This window comes from Schistocerca gregaria, chromosome 8 (genome assembly GCF_023897955.1).
Source record: "Schistocerca gregaria isolate iqSchGreg1 chromosome 8, iqSchGreg1.2, whole genome shotgun sequence".
Taxonomy (NCBI): domain Eukaryota; kingdom Metazoa; phylum Arthropoda; class Insecta; order Orthoptera; family Acrididae; genus Schistocerca; species Schistocerca gregaria.
In genome coordinates this window covers 201,878,899-201,903,090 of record NC_064927.1, presented here as the reverse complement: position 1 = coordinate 201,903,090, position 24,192 = coordinate 201,878,899, and the positions used below count along the sequence as shown (strand labels likewise).

At 43.0% G+C, this 24,192-nt stretch overlaps 1 protein-coding gene across 1 annotated transcript in view; it reads left to right on the top strand.

The window, feature by feature from the left end:
- LOC126283995 (transcription termination factor 2) overlaps nucleotides 1-24,192 on the top strand; it is a 237,771-nt gene that overhangs the window by 35,568 nt on the left and 178,011 nt on the right. The window contains exons 5-6 of the mRNA XM_049982531.1: nucleotides 9-149; nucleotides 6,832-6,976. Coding sequence (XP_049838488.1) covers nucleotides 9-149; nucleotides 6,832-6,976 — 286 coding nt within the window. The remainder of the gene's footprint in view (nucleotides 1-8; nucleotides 150-6,831; nucleotides 6,977-24,192) is intronic.

Here is a 24,192-nt window from a genome sequence, read left to right as displayed (position 1 = left end):
ATTTACAGCCCGCTGTCATTAAACAGGAGGAGTTTTCAATGAAAAGAGAATCTGGTTCTTCTGAAAAAAGTATTCCTGAAGGAATGAAATCGCCACAAACTTTGAAAACACAGATGATTGCATTACAGAATAGGATACTAAAAACTAAGGTATGAATTCAGTATACTTAGAAATTGAGAAAAGTAATTTTTATGTTTCCTCATTTGCTGCCCATCATTCATTCTTTCCAAAACGTCTCTCCTTTTTTTTCCCCAAAGGTCTTTCCAAAACTGTCCCCCCCCCCCCCCCCCCCCCCCCCACCACCTGCCCCCCTTCCCCAACAATTCGAAGGATTGATAAATTTTACAGTTTCGAGGGAAAAATCTACGAAAACCTACAGTCACTTAGTACGTAAAAAGTATACTTTTTTAAACAGGATATTCGGAAATAATTCGGAAACTTTTTTTCCCCTGTCTGTGTATACACCCTGCTATGTCAATGAAGATACTGGACTAGCTACTGGATGGACAACGAACATCCAGACAGTAATGTCTGGATGTATTGCATTCCACATACTCTACAAGCAACCACACTGTGCGTAGTGGTTGATACTTGCAAATAGAATGAGGGAGAAAATGACTGTCGGTAAGCCTCTGTATGAACACTAATTTCTTGTATCTTATCTTCGTGGTCCTTACGCAAAATGATGGCAATAGAATTGCTCTGCTGTCAGGTTCAAACACTGGTCGCTTTCTGCCCAGGAATTGCCACTTGAGTTCCCAAAGCATCTCTGTAATACTTGCATGTTGTTCGAACATACATGTAACAAATATAGCAGCCCATCTGTGAATTGTCCACCCCTGGTAGCTGAGTGGTCAATGCGATGGTATGTTATACGTAAAGGCCTGGGTCCGATTCCTGGTTGGGTCTAAGATTTTCTTTACTCAGGAACTGGGTGTTGTGTTGTCCTTATCATCATCATTTCACCCCCATCGACACTCAAGTTGCCGAAGTGGCGTCAACTCGAAAGACTTGCACCAGGGGAACAGTGTACCCGATGGGAGGCCCAGCCACACACCATTTCCATTTTACCTGTGGATTGTGTCAATATCTTCCTGTAATTTGACTTTACATGAATCCCAATCACTCAAGCAGTACTCAAGAATAGGTCACACTAGTGTCCTGTATGCAATCTCCTTTACAGATGAACCACACTTTCCTAAAATTCTCCCAATAAACCAAAGTTGGTCATTCTTCATCTTACCTACCACAATCCTCATATGCTTGTTCCATTTCATATTGTTTTGCAACTTTATACACAAATATTTAAATGATGATACAGTCTTGCAGGGCACTACTAATGCTGTACCTGAAATTAGGGGTTTGTTTTTCTACTCATCTGCATTAAGTTACATTTTTCTACATTTAGAGCCAGCTGCCATTCGTCACACCAATTAGAAATTTTGTCCAAGACATCTTGTATCCTCCTACAGTCACTCAACTTCGACACTGTCTTGTGCACAACAGCATCATTAGCAGACATCCTGTATGCCAGATCATTTGTGTATATGGAGAGTAATAGCAATCCTACCACACTTCTCTAGGGGACTCCTGATAATACCCTTATCTTTGATGAACACTCCCTGTTGAGGGCAAAATACTGTATTCTGTTACTTAAGAAGTCTTCAAGTCTTTTGTATTTGTGGGTTCCACAGCCTTCACCTGTTTTGAGAATGAAAACATAAGCCAAGCAGGCTGTATTCCCTTTACATCCGGGCAATTGGCCAATTTCAACTTAAGCTTCCAGTGTTATTTCAATGTAAAATGAAAATGTAGGCTTAAGATACGTGCTTGAAAATGACCCACAGTTAAAATTGGCCAACTGTATGGATAATAGAGAGAATACAGCCCACTTGGACCATGTTTTCATTCACATGTCTGGGAACTACTACTACATGCTCAGTTCACTGTATACCATGTGAGAAAAGGGAAAGTTCAAGTTTCATGCAAGTGATGCTTTCTGAAACAATGCTGATTCGTGGACATAAACTTTTTGGTCTCTAGGAAATTTATTATATTCAGACTGAGGATATGTTCAAGAATTCTGCAGCAAAGCAATGTTAAGGATATTGATCTTTTACCCTTATGGTATACAGGAGTCTTGCCTTTTTTCCAGGTTCTTGGACCATTGTGCTAGGCAAGAGATTTGTGATAAATGCAAGCTAAGTAAGGGGACAGTGCTGCAGAGTACTCTTTTTAAAGAGTAGGGTTGCATCCAGACATTGTGATTTGTTTGTTTTTAACTCTTCCAGTTGTTTCTCTGCATCAGAGGTGCCTATTACTATGTCCACCATATGGTAGTCTATGCAATAATCAAGTAATGATATGTTTGTACGATTTTTCTGCATGAACAGTTTCTTAAATGTGAAATTAAAACTTCAGCTTTTGTTTTGCTATCTTCCACTGCCACACCAGACTGGTGTATGAGTAACTGGGCAGAAGCCGTAGGCTCACTTAGTAATTTTATGTAGGACCAGAATTTTCTAGGTTTCTCTGCTGCCGCTTTGAGGTGTTGCACTTCACTCAAAATTCTTGAAAGAGGATGCACTTTGATGGAGTCTCTCACAGGCCATTACAAAAAGAGGGGCATATGCTTAGGTAACACTGGGAGGAGGGAGATATTGAAGGTCGATCCATCACTGAGATGCTTGTTGATAAGAAATTCACTGCTACGCAGTTGCCAATGCAGAGTTGCTCTGTTCAGCTAAAATATTAAATTTTCAACATGTTTTTGTAATGGTGGAAAAAGCCAGATCTCGTGCGTATTCAGCTAAGTGACTCCTGCAACTGTGCATCATGGAAAGTAGAGTGGGTGCCAAAATCTTTTCTCGTGGACCTGTGAAAACCACTTAAATCTTTGCAGATTCATACTAGAGTGTGATATATGGCTGCAGTGTTCCTCATACTCTTAAGGTGTGATGGTTCACTATTCCACATAAATGGAACAAAAACTAAACATTATTAGACTTTATCATCTTCCGTCTCCATGCCCAGAATGAATTCACAAAACTAAAGACATTGTTGTTTATCAGCATAATGAAAGCTTCTTGCAATTGAATCCTGTATGGTTTGAAACACAGATGTCACGACAAAATTCAGTAGACAGATATATGAGGAATGCCTAAACTCTTGGCTGGCACAATGAGTAGACTTATGTGGACTGTGTGCAGAATTCTGTTGGATGCACTCTACATGAGGGTGCCGAGTTGATTTCTTCACACATAAACAACCAGTGTGTTGAAACTTGGCGGTGTCACTGTCAAACGCTTTGAGCTGTAGGAGGACCTACTGAACTACATCTGTAAAAGTGAAAAGTGCAAAGTACTTTTGTTCTGTATTATTGCAATCTTTATTTCAACTTGCATTTAGCAATGAATAAGTGGCATATATATGAAGATACTAACTGTTCTTGAAAGAACAGATACAATGATCACCGGGCAGCTTCTCTAGAATAACACTTAGGTGCCGACACCCGTAAAAATATGGGCGTGCGTGGCCTGCCCGAAAGCCCAGCGCCTGTAATTTTACGGGCGTGTGTTCTCGTTCTTCCCCTTCCTTTTTTTGTGCGTCCTTATGGCTCTCACTTGTCTGGGAGGCGCTGCATCGACTGTAGTTTGAGTATTGGTCACTAGATGGTGCGGACATGCTGTGGAAGGGTGTGCTTCCCTTTTCATTTGTTTGGTTTTGTGAGCGGCGATTTTTTCCCACGCGGTCTCAGTAGCGTCGACATGGCGAAGCGTGGCTTGACGGACGAAGAAATTGCTCGCGAGTTATATCATGATTTAGAAGAAAGTGACGTTGATTTGTCAGAGGAAGATATTGTAGATGACTCTGATAATGATGTGGACTATGTTCAAGAAGAAGTTTCTGACAGTTCAGGTAAAGAATTCTAACAACAAAACATGTATAATTTTTGTTCAGATTTTCACTGAAAAAACTCTCAGTACATAGTTATGATTTTATTCGCAAATACTACTCTTCTGATAGATTCAGAAGAGGAGAGCAGGTGTCCAAGCACTTCAGCAGCAAGTAATCCTGTCGATATTGTGCCTGAAGAACGAGCAAGACTGACGGTGAGGGGGAAGCAGAGACCTGAGCGCCGCACCGATTCTGAGGAAGGTTGGACGACTACTGATTGTGCACCAGATATCGATCTATTCCTAGGACAATCCGGAATATGCAATGTTGTCTGTTTAGACCAGAACAGTGCACCTTTAGAATCTTTCTCATATTTCCTGACAGACAGTATGATGAAACATATAAAGGAACAAGCTAATCTGTGTGCTCAACAATGCATCAGGAAATTATGAAGCACAAATTCCCTTTCACCCACCTGCTCATTATCAAAGTGGAAAGGAGTTACACTTATGGAAATAAAGAAGTTTCTGGCAATGGTAGTCCATGTGTGTGTAAGTGTGAGGCCACGTATACGAGAGCACTGGTCCAAGAACCCTGTTGTGTCGTATAATTTCTGTCCATACATCTTGAGCCGTGACAGATTTCTTTCTATTTTGAGGAACTTCCACATTAGTGATAATTCCTTAGCTAAGAGGAAAGGAGAAACTGGCTATGACCCACTGCACAAGGTGAGAACCCTCCTAAATAATGTGTGTGCTAATTTCCAGTCTGCGTATACACCATCTCAAAAAATTACAATAGATGAAGGCAGGTGTAAATTTTGAGGTCGTGTGTATTTCAAACAGTACATGCCACAAAAACCAAATAAATACGGTACGAAACTGTACATGTTTTTCGAATCTGACTCAGGTTACATCTGGAATTTCTCTGTTTATGCGGGTGAAAGGTCTGACACAGTGACTCTGGTAAAGACATTGCTTGCAAATCTGTCAGAAAGAGGCTACACTGTGTTTACGGACAGATTCTACACAAGTCCAATACTTGCTTCAGAACTGGAAGCTGTAAAAACTGTTCTTGAGAGAAAGGTATTATATATGGTTTTAAACAAGAAAGTCTAGGTTTTTCAATAAGAGTAATTTTATTGCTATAACTGAAACCTTCCATGAGTTGTAGTAGTTTAAAATACGTTAAAATCAGCCAGTCTTTATGATAGACACCCGCGTGCAATGGCTCAGGACCCAAAGTGATAATGATAATTAATTGAAACCCTCAGCTGCCGATAGGTGTTGGGGACAGCTGAAAATGTGTGCCCCGACCGGGACTCGAACCCGGGATCTCCTGCTTACATGGCAGATGCTCTATTCATCTGAGCCACTGAGGACACAGATGAATAGCGCGACTGCAGGGACTTATCCCTTGCACGCTTCCTGTGAGACCCACATTCCCAACTGTCCACAGTTCTACATATGTAATGTACCTAACAGATATTTGCCCACACCTGTTGGCAGCTGAGGTTTTCAATTAATTATCATGCATTCTAGAGAAGCTACACAGTCATTAATGGTATCTGTTCTTTCGAGAACAGTTACTATCTTCATATATATAGTTAAAGGCTACCCAGCCATTGATCTTCACCTGTGCGAATGCGGACAGGTTGCCTGAACTCTTACGGGAATCGCCAAAGTGTGCGCAAGTAATGAGTGGATGGGCAAATATCTGTTAGGTACATTACATATGTAGAACTGTGGACAGTTGGGAATGTGGGTCTCACGGGAAGTGTGGAAGGGATAAGTCCCTGCAGTTGCGCTATTCATCTGTGTCCTCGGTGGCTCAGATGGATAGAGCATCTGCCATGTAAGCAGGAGATCCCAGGTTCGAGTCCCAGTCGGGGCACACATTTTCAGTTGTCCCCATTGAGGTATATCAACAACATCTGTCGGCAGCTGAGGGTTTCAATTAATTATCATTTAGAATAAGAACAGCTCTTGCTGCGCCAGGGTCCCACTGCTGACAACTGTATGGACAGACACCTTACGACTGACACCAAGGTAAACCTTCTGTTTCAATATGAATGTTAAAATTTACCTCGAGTTTTTGTCTTCATTCATGAAGAAGTAGGCATGCGAAATTGGATGAATCTTTTTGAAACGTTCTCTGTTTGCAGCAAATCATGAAGATTATCAGTGAATGTTTACTACATTAGTGTTGCGATATTTGCTGTAACAAATGATAACAAATGAACACCCATTAAGCCACAGACACACACCACAACACAAACAAAAGAAAGATGGTAAACACCCTGTGACATCTGGCATCATTACGCGCTGTAAAAGCACACACTCAGTACACAGTGAAAAGTGTCAGTGAATTGTTCAAATACCTGTGTTTGGGGGGGGGGGGGGGGGGGGGAAACACACTGAAAACACACTGAAAACTGGCCTTCTGAAGGATGTAGATCGAGTAAATACATCTCCATTACAACACATGTGGAATAATAACATTGGAAATTGTAAGAAAGATTGTACAATAATTTAACCTCATGAAACTTGTTCTGTAAATAGAGAAAACATAATTTAGTAACATACGTGTAACTACCATATAACTCATTTATTATATTCATAAAAACAAACATGTATCACAGGCCACTGAAGATGCTTGACAAATAAAAGAAGCTAAAAGTGTATGGCAAAAAACAAAGTGCCTTTCATTTAGTTCCAAATACAGAATATACCCACAGGAACTGTGAATTAATTAAATATTGATAGACTAGTTTAATTTTACTGTAACTCAACCTGCAATTTTCACAAACATAAAAAGCTGTATCTTTCCAGTGTGAAATTTTTTAGATAGTTTCAGATGATTTGTGGTATCACATGTAATGTGTTAAGTGAACTGTCCTCAAGGTGGTTGTACCTTTTTTATTCCGGCTCCCAGGGTATTCTGAAGTCGACTAACATAACAACGTTGCCTGATCGCGGTGTAAGACTTCAGATGTCGCTAACTAAGGATGAAAATGAACTGAAGAAACTGAGAAATGATCTTCAAATCAGTGAAGAATGGCATGCAAAAAGTGATAAAGGTTAGTACCAAAACATTATCATCATCATCATCATCATCATTATTATTATTATTATTATTATTATTATTATTATTATTATTATTTTAATTTTTGTATGCAAGTGTTGTATGAAAGCTAATTAAAGAGTAGCCTATATTTCAATAGATAAAAAAATCAGTATAATTTCACATGATTTTCTGTTAAATTACCACTAAATGTGTATTGCAACTTGCTTACATGGAGATGGGATAATGTGTAATAGTGGTTTGTGTCAATAGTCATTCTAAAAACGAAAGCTGTTCTGTGCATGTGCTTATACTATTGCATGGTGCGACTCGAAGTACATGTTTATGTATTATGTCTAATAGAAGGTAAGCGTTTCTCAGCTAAAAATTGTAAGAGACCTGAAAACAGACATAACTGAGATTTAACTCTAATTAGTTTCATGGTGCATCATTATATAAAATACTATTTTAGAAGAAAAACTGGAACTTTTGAAGATTTACCCTGTACTCACTCTTAGATGACTGACAGTTGGCATTGAGGCTCATATTGATCCTGGCAGGTTGTAATATCCTGACAGTGAAGATGGTGAAAATTTTTGAAAGTTAAAAGGTTTTACAAAATTTAATGTAGCTTGAAATGTAGAGAATTTTGCACATGCTTATGTTTTATCAACAAGGCATAACAACATGATTTTACTCTTCCATATGTATATTTCTTTTACTAAAATTAAATTCCTTTGGTTCTTGTGCACAGTGATCTTGTTAGCCCTATAACCCAGCTAGCACATAACTATTGTGTAATTTTCAGAAGTAACTTAACCATGGAGCGTGCAGGAAGTTCTATGATATTGTCATCTTAAATCTCAAACATTTGGCTGTGGGTTTTGATACCCAGCTACCATTTTTAACAGTTTTTATTAAATTGTGCCCCCATAGGAAACAGTGCTTAGTTTTGATAACTTTCATTTTACAGCCAAATTCATGTTATATTTGACATGGTTACCCAGGATTACAAAACTAAGTGTACACAAAGCGGAGATGTATTCACCTTAGTGTGTTTTCATACTTCTTCAGTGACATGGTCTCGACATCCAGCGACTATTTCCACTTCATCATGACATACTTGAAAATAAAGTTTGTTACACAACATTCAACAACATTAAAGCTTTAAGTGGAAATAATTATAGTTTTTAGGAATTAACCGTAAGTATGTGAATTTGTGACTTGATTCCATCAGCTCACCACTAAATAACATTACTAACAGACAAGATAAAACATAATTTGAAGTGGGTATAGTGCGTGGGTGTTGTTCTTTTGAGGTTTTATGTTTCGTGTAAATGTGGATATATTTGGAAACGAGAAATGTAACTCCTAAGTTGACTTTACTTTTTGTGGTTACAGAGGTCTATACATTGTAATTACATTTTTACATTTGTGCCATTACGAAGTTCTCAGGAGTGATCAGAAATATATGGATCACATATCTCTATTTGTTAAATTTCAAATTGTTTATGTATTAACAGGGTGTTTTGGTAATTATTGAGATGTGATAGCATTGTCAAACCTCCACAGTTTTGTTTGAAATATTTTCACCTGAAAGAGGTGACATTAATGTGGGTACCACATAGTGAAAAGTTGATTTTTTGTATGGATCAAGAGATTTTCTAAAAGGGTGGAATGTCTATTTATCTTTGTGTGAGCTTTATCAAAGTTAGTAACGACTGTAGTAAAGGTGGAAGCAGCAGCTATTGTATGGACTGGTTAGAGATACTGGTGTTACTGGACTTTGGTAGGAAATCTAATAGTGTGGTAAGAAATGAATTGTATAAAAAACATTAAAATCAATTTATGCATTACAAGTGTTTTGAATCTTGCCTTACTCACCCAAGGTAACATTTTAGTTTTGAAATGAAATGATAATTAAATGGACACCCTAGCTGCAAACAGGCGTTGATGTACTTCATTAGGGACATGTTGAAAATGTGTGCCCCGGCCGGGGCTCGAACCCGGGATCTCCTGCTTACATGGTAGACACACTATCCTTCTGAGCCACCGAGGGCACAGAGGATAGCGTGACTGCAGGAACTTATCCCTTGAACGCTCCCCGTGAGACCCACATTCCCATGTCCACACCACTACATTAGAGTGCGCCTAAGAGATGTTTGCCCGTCGTACTCATTACTCGTGGCAGATTAATCTACCAGGTCCCGTACGAGTTCGGGCATAGTGTGTGCGTTCGCACAAGAAGGTCAATGGCCGGGAAGCCATATTTTAACTATACGTGATGATAGTATCATCAACGCCTGTTTGCAGCTAGGGTGTCCATTTAATTATCATTTAATTTCTAGCAAAGCTGCATTGTCATCTACGGTATCTGTTCTTTCGGGAACAGATACTATCATCATGTATTTTAGTTTTGAGTTATTGCTTCTAAGTCACATCTGAGTGCAAGACAATGTGGTGTTGTACACAACAGAGCTCACCCTAGTGGAATTGCAAATTTGGATTTATTGTTCACACACCTTGCATATCTTTTCCCAGAGGAGTCTTAATTCCTCCAGTCAAGGTTCAAGTTTGTAATGCTTCAAGATGACGTACTGAGAATACTCTCCTGGAATCTTGGAGAGGGGAAGGGGTGAGGGCACCTTGGTACATGATGATAGCTATGAGAGAAATTTTGGTTTATGATGCATTTATGGAAAGTGGAATCAGTAGCATGTTGTTGTAGTTGTTGTTGTGGTCTTCAGTCCTGAGACTGGTTTGATGCAGCTCTCCATGGTACTCTATCCTGTGCAAGCTTCTTCATCCCCCAGTACCTACTGCAGCCTACATCCTTCTGAATCAGCTTAGTGTATTCATCTCTTGGTCTCCCTCTAAGATTTTTACCTTCCACGCTGCCCTCCAGTACTAAATTGGTGATCCCTTGACGCCACAAAACATGTCCTACCAACCGATCCCTTCTCCTGGTCAAGTTGTGCCACAAACTCCCCTTCTCCCCAATTCTGTTCAATACCTCCCCATTAGTTATGTGATCTACCCATCTATTCTTCAGCGGTCTTCTGTAGCACCACATTTCGAAAGCTTCTATTCTCTTCTTGTCCAAATTATTATTCATCCATGTTTCACCTCCATACATGACTACACTCCATACAAATACTTTCAGAAATGACTTCCTGACACTTAAATCTAACAAATTTCTCTTCTTAAGATACGCTTTCCTTGCCATTGCCAGTCTAGATTTTATATCCTCTCTACTTCGACCATCATCAGTTATTTTACTCCCCAAATAGTAAAACTCCTTTACTACTTTAAGTGTCTCATTTCCTGATCTAAATCCCTCAGCATCACTCGACTTAATTCGACTACATTCCATTATCCTTGTTTTGCTTTTGTTGATGTTCATCTTACACCCTCCTTTCAAGACATTGTCCATTCCGTTCAACTGCTCTTCCAAGTCCTTTGCTGTCTCTGACAGAATTACAATGTCATTGGCGAACCTCAAAGTTTTTATTTCTTCTCCATGGATTTTAACACCTACTCTGGACTTCTTTTGTTTCCTTTACTGCTTTCTCAATATACAGATTGAATAACATCAGGGACAGGCAACAACCCTGTCTCACTCCCTTCCCAACCACTGCTTCCTTTTCATGTCCCTCGACTCTTATAACTGCCATCTGGTTTCTGTACAAATTGTAAATAGCCCCCTGTATTTTACCCCTGCCACCTTTAGAATTTGAAAGAGAGTATTCCAGTCAACATTGTCAAAAGCTTTCTGTAAGTCTACAAATGCTAGAAATGTAGGTTTTCCTTTCCTTAAGTTTTCTTCTAAGATAAGTTGTAGGGTCAGTATTGTCTCACGGGTTCCAACATTTCTACGGAATTCAAACTGATCTTCCCCGAGGTCGGCTTCTACCAGTTTTTCCATTCGTCTGGAAAGAATTCGCGTCAGTATTTTGCAGCCTTGACTTATTAAACAGTAATTTTCACATCTGTCAACACCTGCTTTCTTTGGGATTGGAATTATTATATTCTTTTTGAAGTCTGAGGGTATTTCGCCTGTCTCATACATCTTGCTCACCAGCTGGTAGAGTTTTGTCAGGACTGTATCTCCCAAGGCTATCAGTAGTTCTAATGGAATGTTGCCTACTCCCGGGGCCTTGTTTTGACTTAGGTCTTTCAGTGCTCTGTCGAACTCTTCACGCAATATCATATCTCCCATTTCATCTTCATCTACCACCTCTTCCATTTCATTAATATTGTCCTCAAGAACATCACCCTTGTATAGACCCTCTATATACTCCTTCCACATTTCTGCTTTCCCTTCTTTGCTTAAAACTGGGTTTCCATCTGAGCTCTTAATGTTCTTGCAAGTGGTTCTCTTTTCTCCAAAGGTATCTTTAATTTTCCTGTAGGCAGCATCTATCTTATGCCTCATGAGATAAGCCTCTACATCCTTACATTTGTCCTCTAGCCATCCCTGCTTAGCCATTTTGCACTTCCTGTCGATCTCATTCCCTTTTGCCTGGTTCATTTACTGCGTTTTTATATTTCCTCCTTTCATCAATTAAATTCAATATTTCTTCTGTTACCCAAGGATTTCTACTAATCCTCGTCTTTTTACCTGCAAGGTCCTCTGCTGCCTTCACTACTTCATCTCTCAGAGCTACCCATTCTTCTTCTGCTGTATTTCTTTCCCCCATTCCTGTCAATTGTTCCATTATGCTCTCCCTGAAACTCTGTACAACCTCTGGTTTAGTCAGTTTATCCAGGTCCCATCTCTTTAAATTACCACCTTTTTGCAGTTTCTCCATTTTTAACCTACAGTTCATAACCAATAGATTGTGCTCAGAGTCCACATCTGCCCCTGGAAATGTCTTACAATTTAATACCTGGTTCCTAAATCTCTGTCCCACCATTATACAATGTATCCGAAACCTTCCAGTATCTCCAGGCTTCTTCCATTTATACAACCTTCTTTTATGATTCTTGAACCAAGTGTCAGCTATGATTAAGTTATGCTCTGTGCAAAATTCTACCAGACGGCTTCCTCTTTCATTTCTTAACCCCAATCCATATTCACCCACTATGTTTCCTTCTCTGCCTTTTCCTACTATTGAACTCCAGTCCCCCATGACTATTCAACTTTCATCTCCCTTCACTACCTGAATAATTTCTTTTATCTCATCATACATTTCTTCATCATCTGCAGAGCTAGTTTGCATATAAACTTGTACAACTGTAGTAGGTGTGGGCTTCGTATCTATCTTGGCCACAATAATGCGTTCACTATGTTGTTTGTAGTAGCTTAACCACACTCTTTTTTTTTCCTCTCTTTTTTTTCCCAGTATTAAACCGACTCCTGCATTACCCCTATTTGATTTTGTATTTATAACCCTGTATTCGCCTGACCAAAAGTCTTGTTCCTCCTGCCAGCAAACTTCACTAATTCCTACTATATCTAACTTAAACCTATCCATTTCCCTTTTTAAATTTTCTAACCTACCTGCCCGCTTAAGGGATCTGACATTCCACGCTCCGATCCGTATAATGCCAGTTGTCTTTCTCCTGATAACGGCATCCTCTTGAGTAGTCCATGCCCGGAGATCCGAATGGGGGACTATTTTACCTCCGGAATATTTTACCCAAGAGGACGCCATCTTCATTTAATGATACACTAAAGCTGCATGCCCTCGAGTAAAATTACGGCTGTAATTTCCCCTTGCTTTCAGCCGTTCGCAGTACCACAACAGCAAGGCCGTTTTCGTTAGTGTTACAAGGCCAGATCAGTCAATCATCCAGACTGTTGCCGCTGCAAGTACTGAAAAGGCTGCTGCCCCTCTTCAGGAACCACACGTTTGTCTGTCCTCTCAACAGATACCCCTCCATTGTGGTTGCACCTACGGAACAGCTATCTGTGTCGTTGAGGCACGCAAGCCTCCCCACCAACAACAAGGTCCCTGGTTCATAGGGGGAGAAGTGAGTAGAAGAAAGAAAATTTATCATGTGACAATGGCGTCTGGTACAAAGCTGAGAGTATGTTTGACATCTTTTTGTAACATCTACATTTTCTCAGAGTGAGAAAAGTGTGTAATTAATGCTACTGAGCTTGCATACTGCTAATACACTACGTGGGGGGGGGGGGGGGGAGGGGGGGGGGGAGGAGAACAAATTGGTACACCTGGAAACATGATGAACCTGGGGGTACTAAATGTACTGATAATGACTTCAACATCTTATGCCAACAGATAGCATAGTGGCATAGCTAACAGAATGCCATCTGTGTCTACCCTTTAATAGGGAATGCTCACAGCCAGAAGGCACAGTGTAGTAAAGACATGTGAAACAAGCAAGCATCTATACCACAGAGAAGCACTTGTGCTACTTTCAGTCTTAAGATATAATTTGAAGGGGGTCAAATTGTGGCCCCCTGTGTAATGAGATGATCCTTTCTGAGAATTTCTGCACAAATTGGACATGCTACGTTAGTTGTGCAACGATGCTGGTATCAGTGGCCACATGAACATTCTCTCACCTATAGATGAGGTTCTGGACGTCCATGCAGCACGCATACCCGCCCAGATCATTTTATTGTAAGGCAGCAGTTAGAGATTGTACAGCTTTCACAGCACAGATAAGAGGGCTTGCGAGCCCAGATGTGTCAATACAAACTGTTCACAAACCAGTTACTAGCAGTGGGCTCACACTGCAGCATTGAAGTGCATGGTTCGACTGGTGCCAACAGAGGACAGATCGGAAGATGGAATGGTGTGCCATGATCTTCAGTGATGAGAGCAGATTCTGCCTGTATGCAAGTTATAGTTGTTTGCGCACATGATATAGACCTGGTGAGCGCTGTCTCATATAGAGTGCACTCAGCTGAGACACACTGGCTCGCCCCAGGCCTCAAATCATTAAAGGGCTTTTCGATTTCGTTCAACGTTATTTCCTTGTTCCTGGACGAACATACCTATTTATCCAGTGATTGAGATTGTGGCACAATAGAAGAGTGTCTCTGAAAGGCAGGTCATATTTGCACGCTTGACAAGTTGTATGAATTTGTGGAAAATGGCAGAGTGAAAGAACTGTTTAAGGTCGTTTGAAGGTTTGAGGAATATTCAGCAATTAAATGGTAAAATAGTAAAGAATGGTACTGCAATAACTGGTGCTAGCTGCAATATCCATGTAGTTAAGACCTAATAGCAATAAAGACATAATTCCCCAAGTTTTTCGTGATGTTTATCAGAAAACAGAATCAAAAAATGAGACATTGAAGACACACAAGAGGAGATATAAATTTGTTTTTTGTATTTGATGTGTAAGCCTCTTAACATAATTCACATTCAGAAAACAGTCTTAAGCCAGGATTAAGAGACTGTTTGACTTGTCACCATAAAATGTTTGGTTTTCCATGCAGAAATTATAACATATTTAGATGTTCATAATAAATTCTGTTTACATTGACATTTATATTTGTCCTTTTGCACAGTCTACCTAGCAGTAAGTTAAGCATTAAAAACTTGAATTTTTATTGTACAAACAATACCTCAGTGGCATGGTTTAGAAAACTCAGTTTATATTCATTTCTTGTCAAAGTGGCATAGCTCCCTCTCTTAGTAGGCCCCTCAATTATATTCTTAAGGGATGTTTCTATACCACAGCCCTTTATTGGACATAGCATATTTTTGCCTTTCTCTTATGTGTGAACTGGATCACTCTTATCAGGTATAGGTGAACTTAGAGTTTAATTCTGTGTCCAGACTGCATTTCAGATTTTCATTTCACTGAAGTATAGACAGAGGTGAAACTCGTGTCAAAGATTTATAATCAATCAGCAGCAATTGACTACCAAGTGTAGGTGTTTATCCTTAAATATGTTGAAGCAATGTGGCACAGTGTATTTCACATAAGAGCATACATCAACTTGATGGTCGGAACTGTATGATGCTGTTGGTGGCAGTGTATCTCTGCCTCTCCCCAGCAAAACAGTTCGTTAAGCCAGTTGTTGGATTGTGTAAGATTAACAAAGAATTCAAACAACCTTGCAACTTGGCATTTCTTACATACATGAAAAATTAACGGTATTATGAAAAGGCTGTATTGCTATTCACCATATTGAGTTGCAGACAGGCACAATGAAAAGACTGTATGCATTGAGATTCTGACCAAAGCCTTCTTCAGAAACACACACACACACACACACACACACACACACACACACACACACACACACACACACACGAAAGTAAGTGCACTTCACTTACACATGACCCCCATTCCCAGCAGTTCCGGCCAGAATTTTGGAAAGTTGCATAGTTATTTCCTTTTCCTGTAATCTGCTTGAAGTTCACATTAACTAGTCTTTGAAACTAGTAATAAGTCATTTACATCCAATGTATCAATTAATTTCCCAACAAGTTGTCCGAAGTGAGAATGAAAACTGCTACAGAGATGTTCAGTCCAAAGGGTAATACTTTAAATATGTAAGACTTACCTTCAAATAAGAAAGCTGTATATAGTCTTGATTCTACACTCATGCTCATAAATTAAGGATAATGCTGATATATGGTTAAACAACGCTCTGGTGGACGGTTTGTGGGTTTAAATCACCTCGGGGTATGACCATGTAGTGCATTTGACGTGCAGTTCTCACATGGTGGCGCTGGCTGCAGTCCACATACGCAGAGGTGTGTTGGTGCATGTCAGAGTACGCTGCAGCGAGTAAGTGTTCAGACGTTTTGAGACTTGCTAATGATGACTGTGTGTTGAAAATGGCTCAAAGAACACACATGGCTGACATTATGATGGGTAGAATACTAAGGCGTCTGGAGGCTTGTCAAATACAGCATCGAGCGAGGTGGCGCAGTGGTTAGCGCACTGGACTCGCATTCGGGAGGACGCCAGTTCAATCCCATCTCCAGCCATCCTGATTTAGGTTTTCCATGATTTCCCTAAATCGTTTCAGGCAAATGCCGGGATGGTTCCTTGGAAAGGGCACGACCGATTTCCTTCCTCATCCTTCCCTAACCCGAGTTTGTGCTCCGTCTCTAATGACCTCGTTGTCGACGGAACGTTAAAAAACACTAACCCAATCAAACACAGCAGGTCGTAGCACGTGCCCTCCGTGTGCCACAAAGTGTGATCTCAAGATTATGGCAACAATTCCGGCAGACAGGAAATGTGTCCAGGTGCTACAGTACGGGACGTCCACAGTGTAAAACACCACAAGAAGATCGATATCTCACCGTCAGTTCCCGCAGACGGCCACAGAGTACTGCAGGTAGCCTTACTCGGGACCTTACCACAGCCACGGGAACAGTTGTCTCCACACACACAGTCTACAGACAACTGAACAGACATGGTTTATTCGCCTGGAGACCTGCAAGGTGCATTCCACTGACCCCTGGTCATGGGAGAGCCCATAAAGCCTCGTTTCAAGAACACAGTACATGGTCATTGGAACAGTGGTCCCAGGTTATGTTCACAGACAAGTCCAGGTATAGTCTGAACAGTGATTCTCTACGGGTTTTCATCTAGCGTGAAACAGGAACCAGATAACAACCCCTTAATGTCCTTGAAAGGGTCCCATATGGAGGTTGTGGTTTGATGGTGTGGGGTGGGATTATGAGTTGTGCACATACACCCCTGAATGTCTTTGACAGAGGAACTATAACAGGCCAGGTGTATTGGGATGTCATTTTGCACCAGTATGTCTGCATTTTCAGGTGTGCAGTAGCTCCTAGCTTCCTCCTGATGGATGATACCGCATGGCCCCATCGAGCTGCCATTGTGGAGGAGTACCTTGAAACAGAAGATATCGGGTGAATGGAGTGGTCTGCGTGTTGTCTAGACCTAAACTCCAATTGAGGAAGTCTGGGATGCTCTCTGTCGATGTATCACTGCACCTCTTCAAACCCCTAGGACACTTCAGGAGCTCTGACAGGCACTGGTGCAGGAATGGGAGGCTATATCCCAACGGCTACTCGACCACCTGATCCAGAGTATGCCAACCCGTTGTGTGGCCTGTGTACTTGTGCATGGTGATCATACCCCATATTGAAATCAGGGTACATGCTCAGCAAACAGTGACGTTATGTAGCACATGTGTTTTGTGACGGTCTTCTCAACTTATCACCAATGCCGTTGACTTACAAATCTGTGTCGTGTGTGTTCCCTATGTGCCTGTGCTATTAGCACCAGTTTTGTGTAGTGCCACGTTGTGTGGCACCACATTCTGCAATTATCCTTAATTTATGAGCATGAGTGTACAACTAATGGGACCTGCCAATGTCCAGCTGTTAGCTTTGAGCTAAAGAATTATGCTTCCCCAAATTTCAACAATAGTTCCGCTATAGCTAGCAATATCTCTTTCAAATTGTATCTGTTCAGTGTTTGTGCACCTGAAACTAAGTGAACATCTCCTGCTAGCTTTTTAACGACTAATATTGGATTATTATCGACACTAGGACTACATTCTGTAATGTCATTATCAACAGTCTTTTGGATTTCTTCTCTAACAGGTGTTGGATGGGTCATAGGTGTGGGATAGGGTTTTCAGAAAAAAGGTTTATATACCTTACTTTAACGTTAATGATGATGTAAATAAAATAGAAAGAAACTTCCACGTGGGAAAAATATATTAAAAACAAAGATTCCAAGACTTACCAAGCGGGAAAGCGCCGGTAGATAGGCTCAATGAATAAAACAAACACACACACACACACACACACACACACACACACACACACACACACACACGCATATCCATCCATACATACACAGACTGTCTGTGTATGTATGGATCCATATGCGTGTGCAGGTGCGCGTGCGGGTGCGCGTGCGAGTATATACCTATCCTTTTTTCCCCCTAAGGTAAGTCTTTCCGCTCTCGGGATTGGAATGACTCCTTACCCTCTCCCTTAAAACCCACATCCTTTCTTCTTTCCTTTTCCTTCCCTCTTTCCTGACGAAGCAGCCGCCGGTTACGAAAGCTCGAAATTCTGTGTGTGTGTTTTATTCATTGTGCCTATCTACCGGCGCTTTCCCGGTTGGTAAGTCTTGGAATCTTTGTTTTTAATATATTACTTTAAAGTTACATATATAGTCTTTAATTACACTTGGTTTATCAGGAAATATGTTTTGTTTTAATGAAATATTTTTAATTGGCTCTTTCATTCTCTTATCAAGTCTGATTCTTGCCATTTTAGTTTAATTTTTCCAATAATTCTTTTTTAACTTTCAATTTCTTATTACCTATTTCCCATACAGTTCTTTTCTGTTGAAATGTAATTACACATTATTATGTACTAACCAATTTAAACCCAGTAGTAATGTAGGTTTAAGTTAATATAACAGTGAAAATAATCAGTTACTGACAATTTAATGTAAATGGATAGATGAAAAATCTACGCACCAACTGGTGGCCGGAGAACACATACACAAAAAGGTTTAACTGTTACAAACTTTTGGAGCTAGTGGCTCCTTCTTCTGGCAGAAGAGGTGAGGGGGAAGGAAAAGGATGAAGGAAAAAAAAACTGGAGTGGTTTAGGAAAGAGGTTAAAGTAACCCAGAACACCGGGTCAGGCACCGCCCCACGCCCTGCCCCGCCCCGCTCCTGCAGGTTCCGAGGGTAAGAATAGGCCTGCAGTATTCCTGCCTGTCGTAAGAGGTGACTGAAAGGAGTCTCACTTGTTTTGGCTTTTATGTGATTGTCCCCTGTAGGGTTTGACATCTACTTTTCAAAATTTTTTATTAGTGCGTACCATTGGGGGAGGGCGCCGTACGTGGTGCATCATAAATCCATCTTGCCCTAAGACCTGGCACACTTGATATCGTCATGGAATTGGGGTTGCACCGAGCTTCTGGCCACTTTGACTGCAGGGTATTCTGGGTAGTATACATTCCCTTCATTGTATGCTTCCATCCTCGCCCTCATGATACAATTGGATATTCAACACCTGAAATCCAGCGCAGTAGCCAGTCCGTTGTGGTGGGATCGTCATGTACCCTCTTGGTGGTAGCCCCGACTACACAGGGATCGCGCTGCTGATGTCTGAGCTGCTACCTCCCCACATATGCCAAGGGGTAGTTGCCCATCTACCTGGGGCATTAGGACTCCCAGCAAAGGCCATCCTGCCAGGTGGTCTTTGCTGTGGCTGGGTGGTGCCTGTGGGAGAGCCCCTGGTTGGAGTGGGTGGTATCAGGGCAGATGACATATCTTCTCTCACTGGTGGACAGCTGCCAGCAGTCTCTAAGCGTTCAAGGGCTCACTTAAATGTGTAGAAGTATGACCCCAAATTGTTCCCCTCCCCAGCCAGACCTTGGGAAGAACGTAGGGCTTCAGAGCGACAGGATCCTTATTCGCCATGTTATTTAGTTTGCAGCAGAACTGATGAGTACTCCTTTCTGGAAACCAAGCATCTGTTTTTTGTTGAGCACCTGGAAGATATGTTAGGGGTGACAGCACTATCCAAAATGCGCAATGGGACTGTTTTGATTCAGTCGGCATCCCCAACCCAGTCCCGGGCATTACTCACCTTGGACAAACTGGGTGATATCCCTATTTTGGTCACTCCCCACGAAAGCCTCAATATGGTCCAGGGCATTATTTTTCATTGCGACCTCCTGTTACAGTCCGATGACGAGCCACGTGCTAATTTAAAATGGCGGGGTGTTCATTTCGTCTTGCATGTTTACAGGGGACCAAAAGACAACAGGGTTGCCACTGGGGCCTTCATCTCGGCCTTTGAAGGTGATTCATTACCTCAAAAGGTCAAGGTGATGGTGTACCACTGTGACGTCAAACCCTATGTCCCTCCTCCTATGCGGTGCTTTAATGTTAGAAATTTTGTGCTTTAATGTTAGAAATTTTGACACATGTCCTCCTGGTGTCCTTCCAGTGCCACACGTAGATATTGCCGATGTTCGCTTCACCCGAATACTCCATGTGTGCCTCCTCCCACCTATGTGAACTGTGGACGGCATCACGCCCCCTGCTCGCTGGACTGCCCGGTACTCCAAAAGGAGCGTAAAATTGTGGAGTACAAGACTCTGTACAGGCTATCTTACCATGAGGATAAACTAAAATTTCGAAGGTTACACCTTGTTCCCATGGTATATTCTTACGCCATTGCTGCGATGGCGTCGCCATCGATGACGCCATTACGCCCGTCTTCTAAGGCTGCTACTGTGCGCCCTCAGGGCCACCCATCTTCCTCCCCCCTCCAGATGGCTGGGGGAACGGCTTCTTCTGCTGCTGCCAGAGCTTCTACTTTGGGAGCATTGCCCCCCAAAAAGCTGGGGACACTGGTCTCCCCCTCCCCCTCCCCCCGCCGGAGAAGCAATGGTCTCCTCCAGCTCCTCTCGTGCGGAAGGGGTTTGTTGGGACTCTATTTACCATGATGACCCCCCAGTGGTCCAGCAGACACCAGGCAGTGGCTGAAAGAGCCACTGGCTGCTGGTTGAAGGGCTTAAAGGTCCTCATCTGTCCCTGATGCAACTTCTGAGAAGCTCTCTCAACAAGCCCCTAAGGAGAGGCAAGAGGGCAAAACTTCAAAGAAAAAGTCCGCTAAGAAACAGGAGCCTCCAGTCCCCCCTATACCAGCACTCCTCTGTGTCTGAGGACGAGGTGGAGATTCTGGCGTCCCCCGAGGACCTAGATCTTGCCGATGCCTCCAATGCAATGGTACTGGATGCTAAACTCAGCAAGTTGTGATAGGTGCTGCTGAGGCCTTTTGCATTGTCCTTCAGGAGACCTGGTTGTGTGCCTTGCGGACCCTTGCCCTTTGTGGCTACCGGGGTACTACAAAAACTGTCCTGCCTGTGACAGACTGTTGGGTCGCGTATGTATTTTTGTCCTTACCTCTTTCTGTAGTGAACCTGTGCCCCTTCATACACCATTAGAAGGCTGTCAGGGTAAGGACACCAGGGGAAAGTACCATCTGTAACACCTACCTCCCTCCAGATGGTGAAGCACCACCCCATATTTTGATAGCACTCATTTCGCAACTGCCCCAACCTTTTCTCCTTCTGGATGATTTTAACGCCCATAACCCTTTTATGGGGTGGAGCCAAGGTTATTGGCCATGGCAAAGTTATTGAGGACCTCCTCACTCACCTCAATCTTTGCCTCCTAAACACAGGTGCCCCCACACATTTCAGTGTGGCACATTGCACATATTTGGCCATTGATCTACCGGTTTGCAGTCCTGGTCTCTCCCTTCTATCCACTGGAGAGCCCATGACAACTTGTGTGGTAGTGACCACTTTCCACTTTTCCTGTCCCTACCACAGTGTCCCTCATCTCGACACCTGCCCAGGTGGGCTCTTCCCAAGGCTGACTGGAACACATTTACATTTGCTACCAACATAATATATCCGTCGCATGCCGCCATCGATGGAGTGATCCATACCGTCACAAATACTATTGTTGCCACAGCTGAATCAGCAATGCCTCGATCCTCCAGTTGCCCCTGGTGAAAGTCAGTACCTTGGTGGTCACCTGAAATTGCTGCGGTCATTGGAGACCGTAGGCGGGCCCTCCAATGACATAAGCGCCACCCCTCCCTGGAGAACCTCATTGCCTTCAAATGGCTCTGAGCACAGGCTCTGAGCACAGGCTCGCCTTCTCATCAAACAAAAGAAGCAGTGGTGTTGGGAAAGCTATGTCTCCACCATTGGAACAGGAACCTCCCCCTCTCAGGTTTGGACCAAGTTCCGCCGGAGTACCTGGCATTTCCACAAATGGAACTGTATCCGCCAATCCCGATGTAATTGCAGAACATCTTGGTGTGCATTATGCTCGCACCTCTGCGTCAACGAATTACCATTCCACCTTTCGTCTTCTGAAACAGAGGGTAGAGGACACCGCCTCTCTTTTGCACCACACCACCCTGAGCCTTACAACGCTCCTTTTGGTGACTGGGAATTCTTAGTGCCCTTGCAGACTGTCCTGACACATCCCCTGGCCCATATCACATCCATTTGCAAATGCAGAAACATCTGTCACTGGATTCCCAACGTCGCTTCCTGGCTGTCTTCAACTGCGTTTGGAGTGATGGCGAATTCCCATTGCAGTGGCAGGAAAGTGTCATCATTCCGGAGCTAAAGCCTGGGGACAACCCACTAGATGCTGACAGCTATCGCCCCATCGGCCTCACCAATGTCCTGTGCAAGCTGTTGGAACGTATGGTGATCCGGCAGTTGTGTTGGCTCCTTGAGTCTCGGGACCTCCTGGCTCTGTCCCAGGGTAGTTTTCGCCAAGGACGCTCCACCATCGACAACTTGGTGTATCTGGTGTCTGCCATTCGGTCAGCCTTTTTCTTAGCGACAATACCTCGTCGCCGTCTTTTTTGATCTCACGAAGGCCTATGATACTACCTGGCCACACCACATTCTCACTATTCTGTATGAGTGGGGTCTTCGGGACACACTCCCGATATTTATACAGAACTTTTTATCATACCACACTTTCAGAGTTCGTGTTGGTGCTTCCCATAGAGCACCCTATACGCAAGAGAATGGGGTTCCGCAGGGCTCTGCTCTGAGCGTCCCACTCTTTTTAATTGCCGGCAATGGTCTTGCACTAGCAGTAGGATCGTCAGTATCTCCCCTCCTATACACTGACGATTTTTGTATTTAATTTTGCTCCTCTTCTACTATTGCGGCTGAACGGAAGGCGCAGTCGTGGGCACTCAATCACGGCTTCCAGTTTTCGGCTACCAAAATTTGTGTGATTCTCTTCTGTCGTCGTCGCACTGTCCACCCCCATCCAGAACTTTACCCCGATGACCAACTACTAGATGTAGGGGAGACTTACCGCTTTGTGGGACTGATTTTTGATGCCCAGTTAAGTTGGCTTCCCCATATTTGTCAGCTTAAAGACAAGGGCTGGCAGCATCTTAATCTTATTCAATGCCTGAGCCACACCAACTGTGGTGCTGATCGTTGTACACTACTACGGCTGTACCAAGCCATTGTGCAGTCCCTTGTTGATTATGGTAGCTTGGTGTATGGTTCAGCCACCCCTTCTGTAATGAGTCTACTAGACCCGGTCCACCACTGTGGAGTTCACATCGCTACGGGAGGCTTTTGATCTAGCCCCATGAACCACCTCCTTGTAGAAGCTGGTGTTCCTCCATTGTAGCTCTGGCAGCAAATATTACTCGCAAACTATACCACCCATGTACATAGTTCACCTTGTCACCCAAATTACCGTCTTCTTATCTCCAACACGGCAATTCATCCCCCCCCCCCAACAGCAGCCCAGAACTGGGAAACCCTTTGCTGCCCGTGTCAGGTCACTTCTTCATGACCTAGACCATGACCTAGACGTTTCCCCCCTACTGCCTTCCCTGCAGACCCATTTCTGTACACCTCCATGGTCCATGCCTCGGCCACAGCTTCGGCTGGACCTATTGCTTGGCCCCAAAGACTCAGTCTCACCTGAGGTCCTCTGCCAGAATTTTCTCTCTGTTCTTGGCGAGTTTGGGGGGGGGGGGGGGTCAGAAATAATCTACACAGATGGATCGCTGGTCGACGGTCTTGTTGGCTTTGCTTACGCTCACATTGCCCATATGGAACAACACTCCTTCCTGGATGGCTGCAGCATATTCACTGCAGAGCTGGTTGCCATCTATCATGCTCTTGAACATATCCGCTTCTGCTCTGGTGAGTCCATCGTCATTTATAGTGACTCCTTAAGCAGCCTACAAGCTCCCAACCAGTGTTTCCCTTGGCATCCTTTGGTACTGTTAATCCAGGAGTCTCTGTATGCCCTCTGCTCTAGTGGCCGCTCAGTGACCTTTATTTGGACCCCAGGCCATGTCGGGATACTGGGCAATAAACATGCTGACCGCCTGGTCTAACAGGCCACCAGTAAACCATCTCTAGAGACTGGCCTCCCAGGGACCGATTTGTGAGCAGTCTTGCGCCGCAAAGTTTTTACGATTTGGGACACTGAATGGCGTACGCTGAGCACACCACGTAAACTCTGTGCTATCAAGGAGACGATGAATGTGTGACAGTCCTCCACGCGAGCCACTCACAGGTAATCAGTTGTCCTTTGTCAGCTGCGCATTGGCCATATGTGGATAACACATGGCTACCTTCTCCTTCGTGAGGACCCACTTCGATCTCGCTGTGGCTCCCTTCTGTCTGTCGTGCACATCTTGCTTGACTGCCCATTTTTTGGCTTTTTAATCTTCCCAGCACTCGACCTTCAGTGTTGGGTGGCAA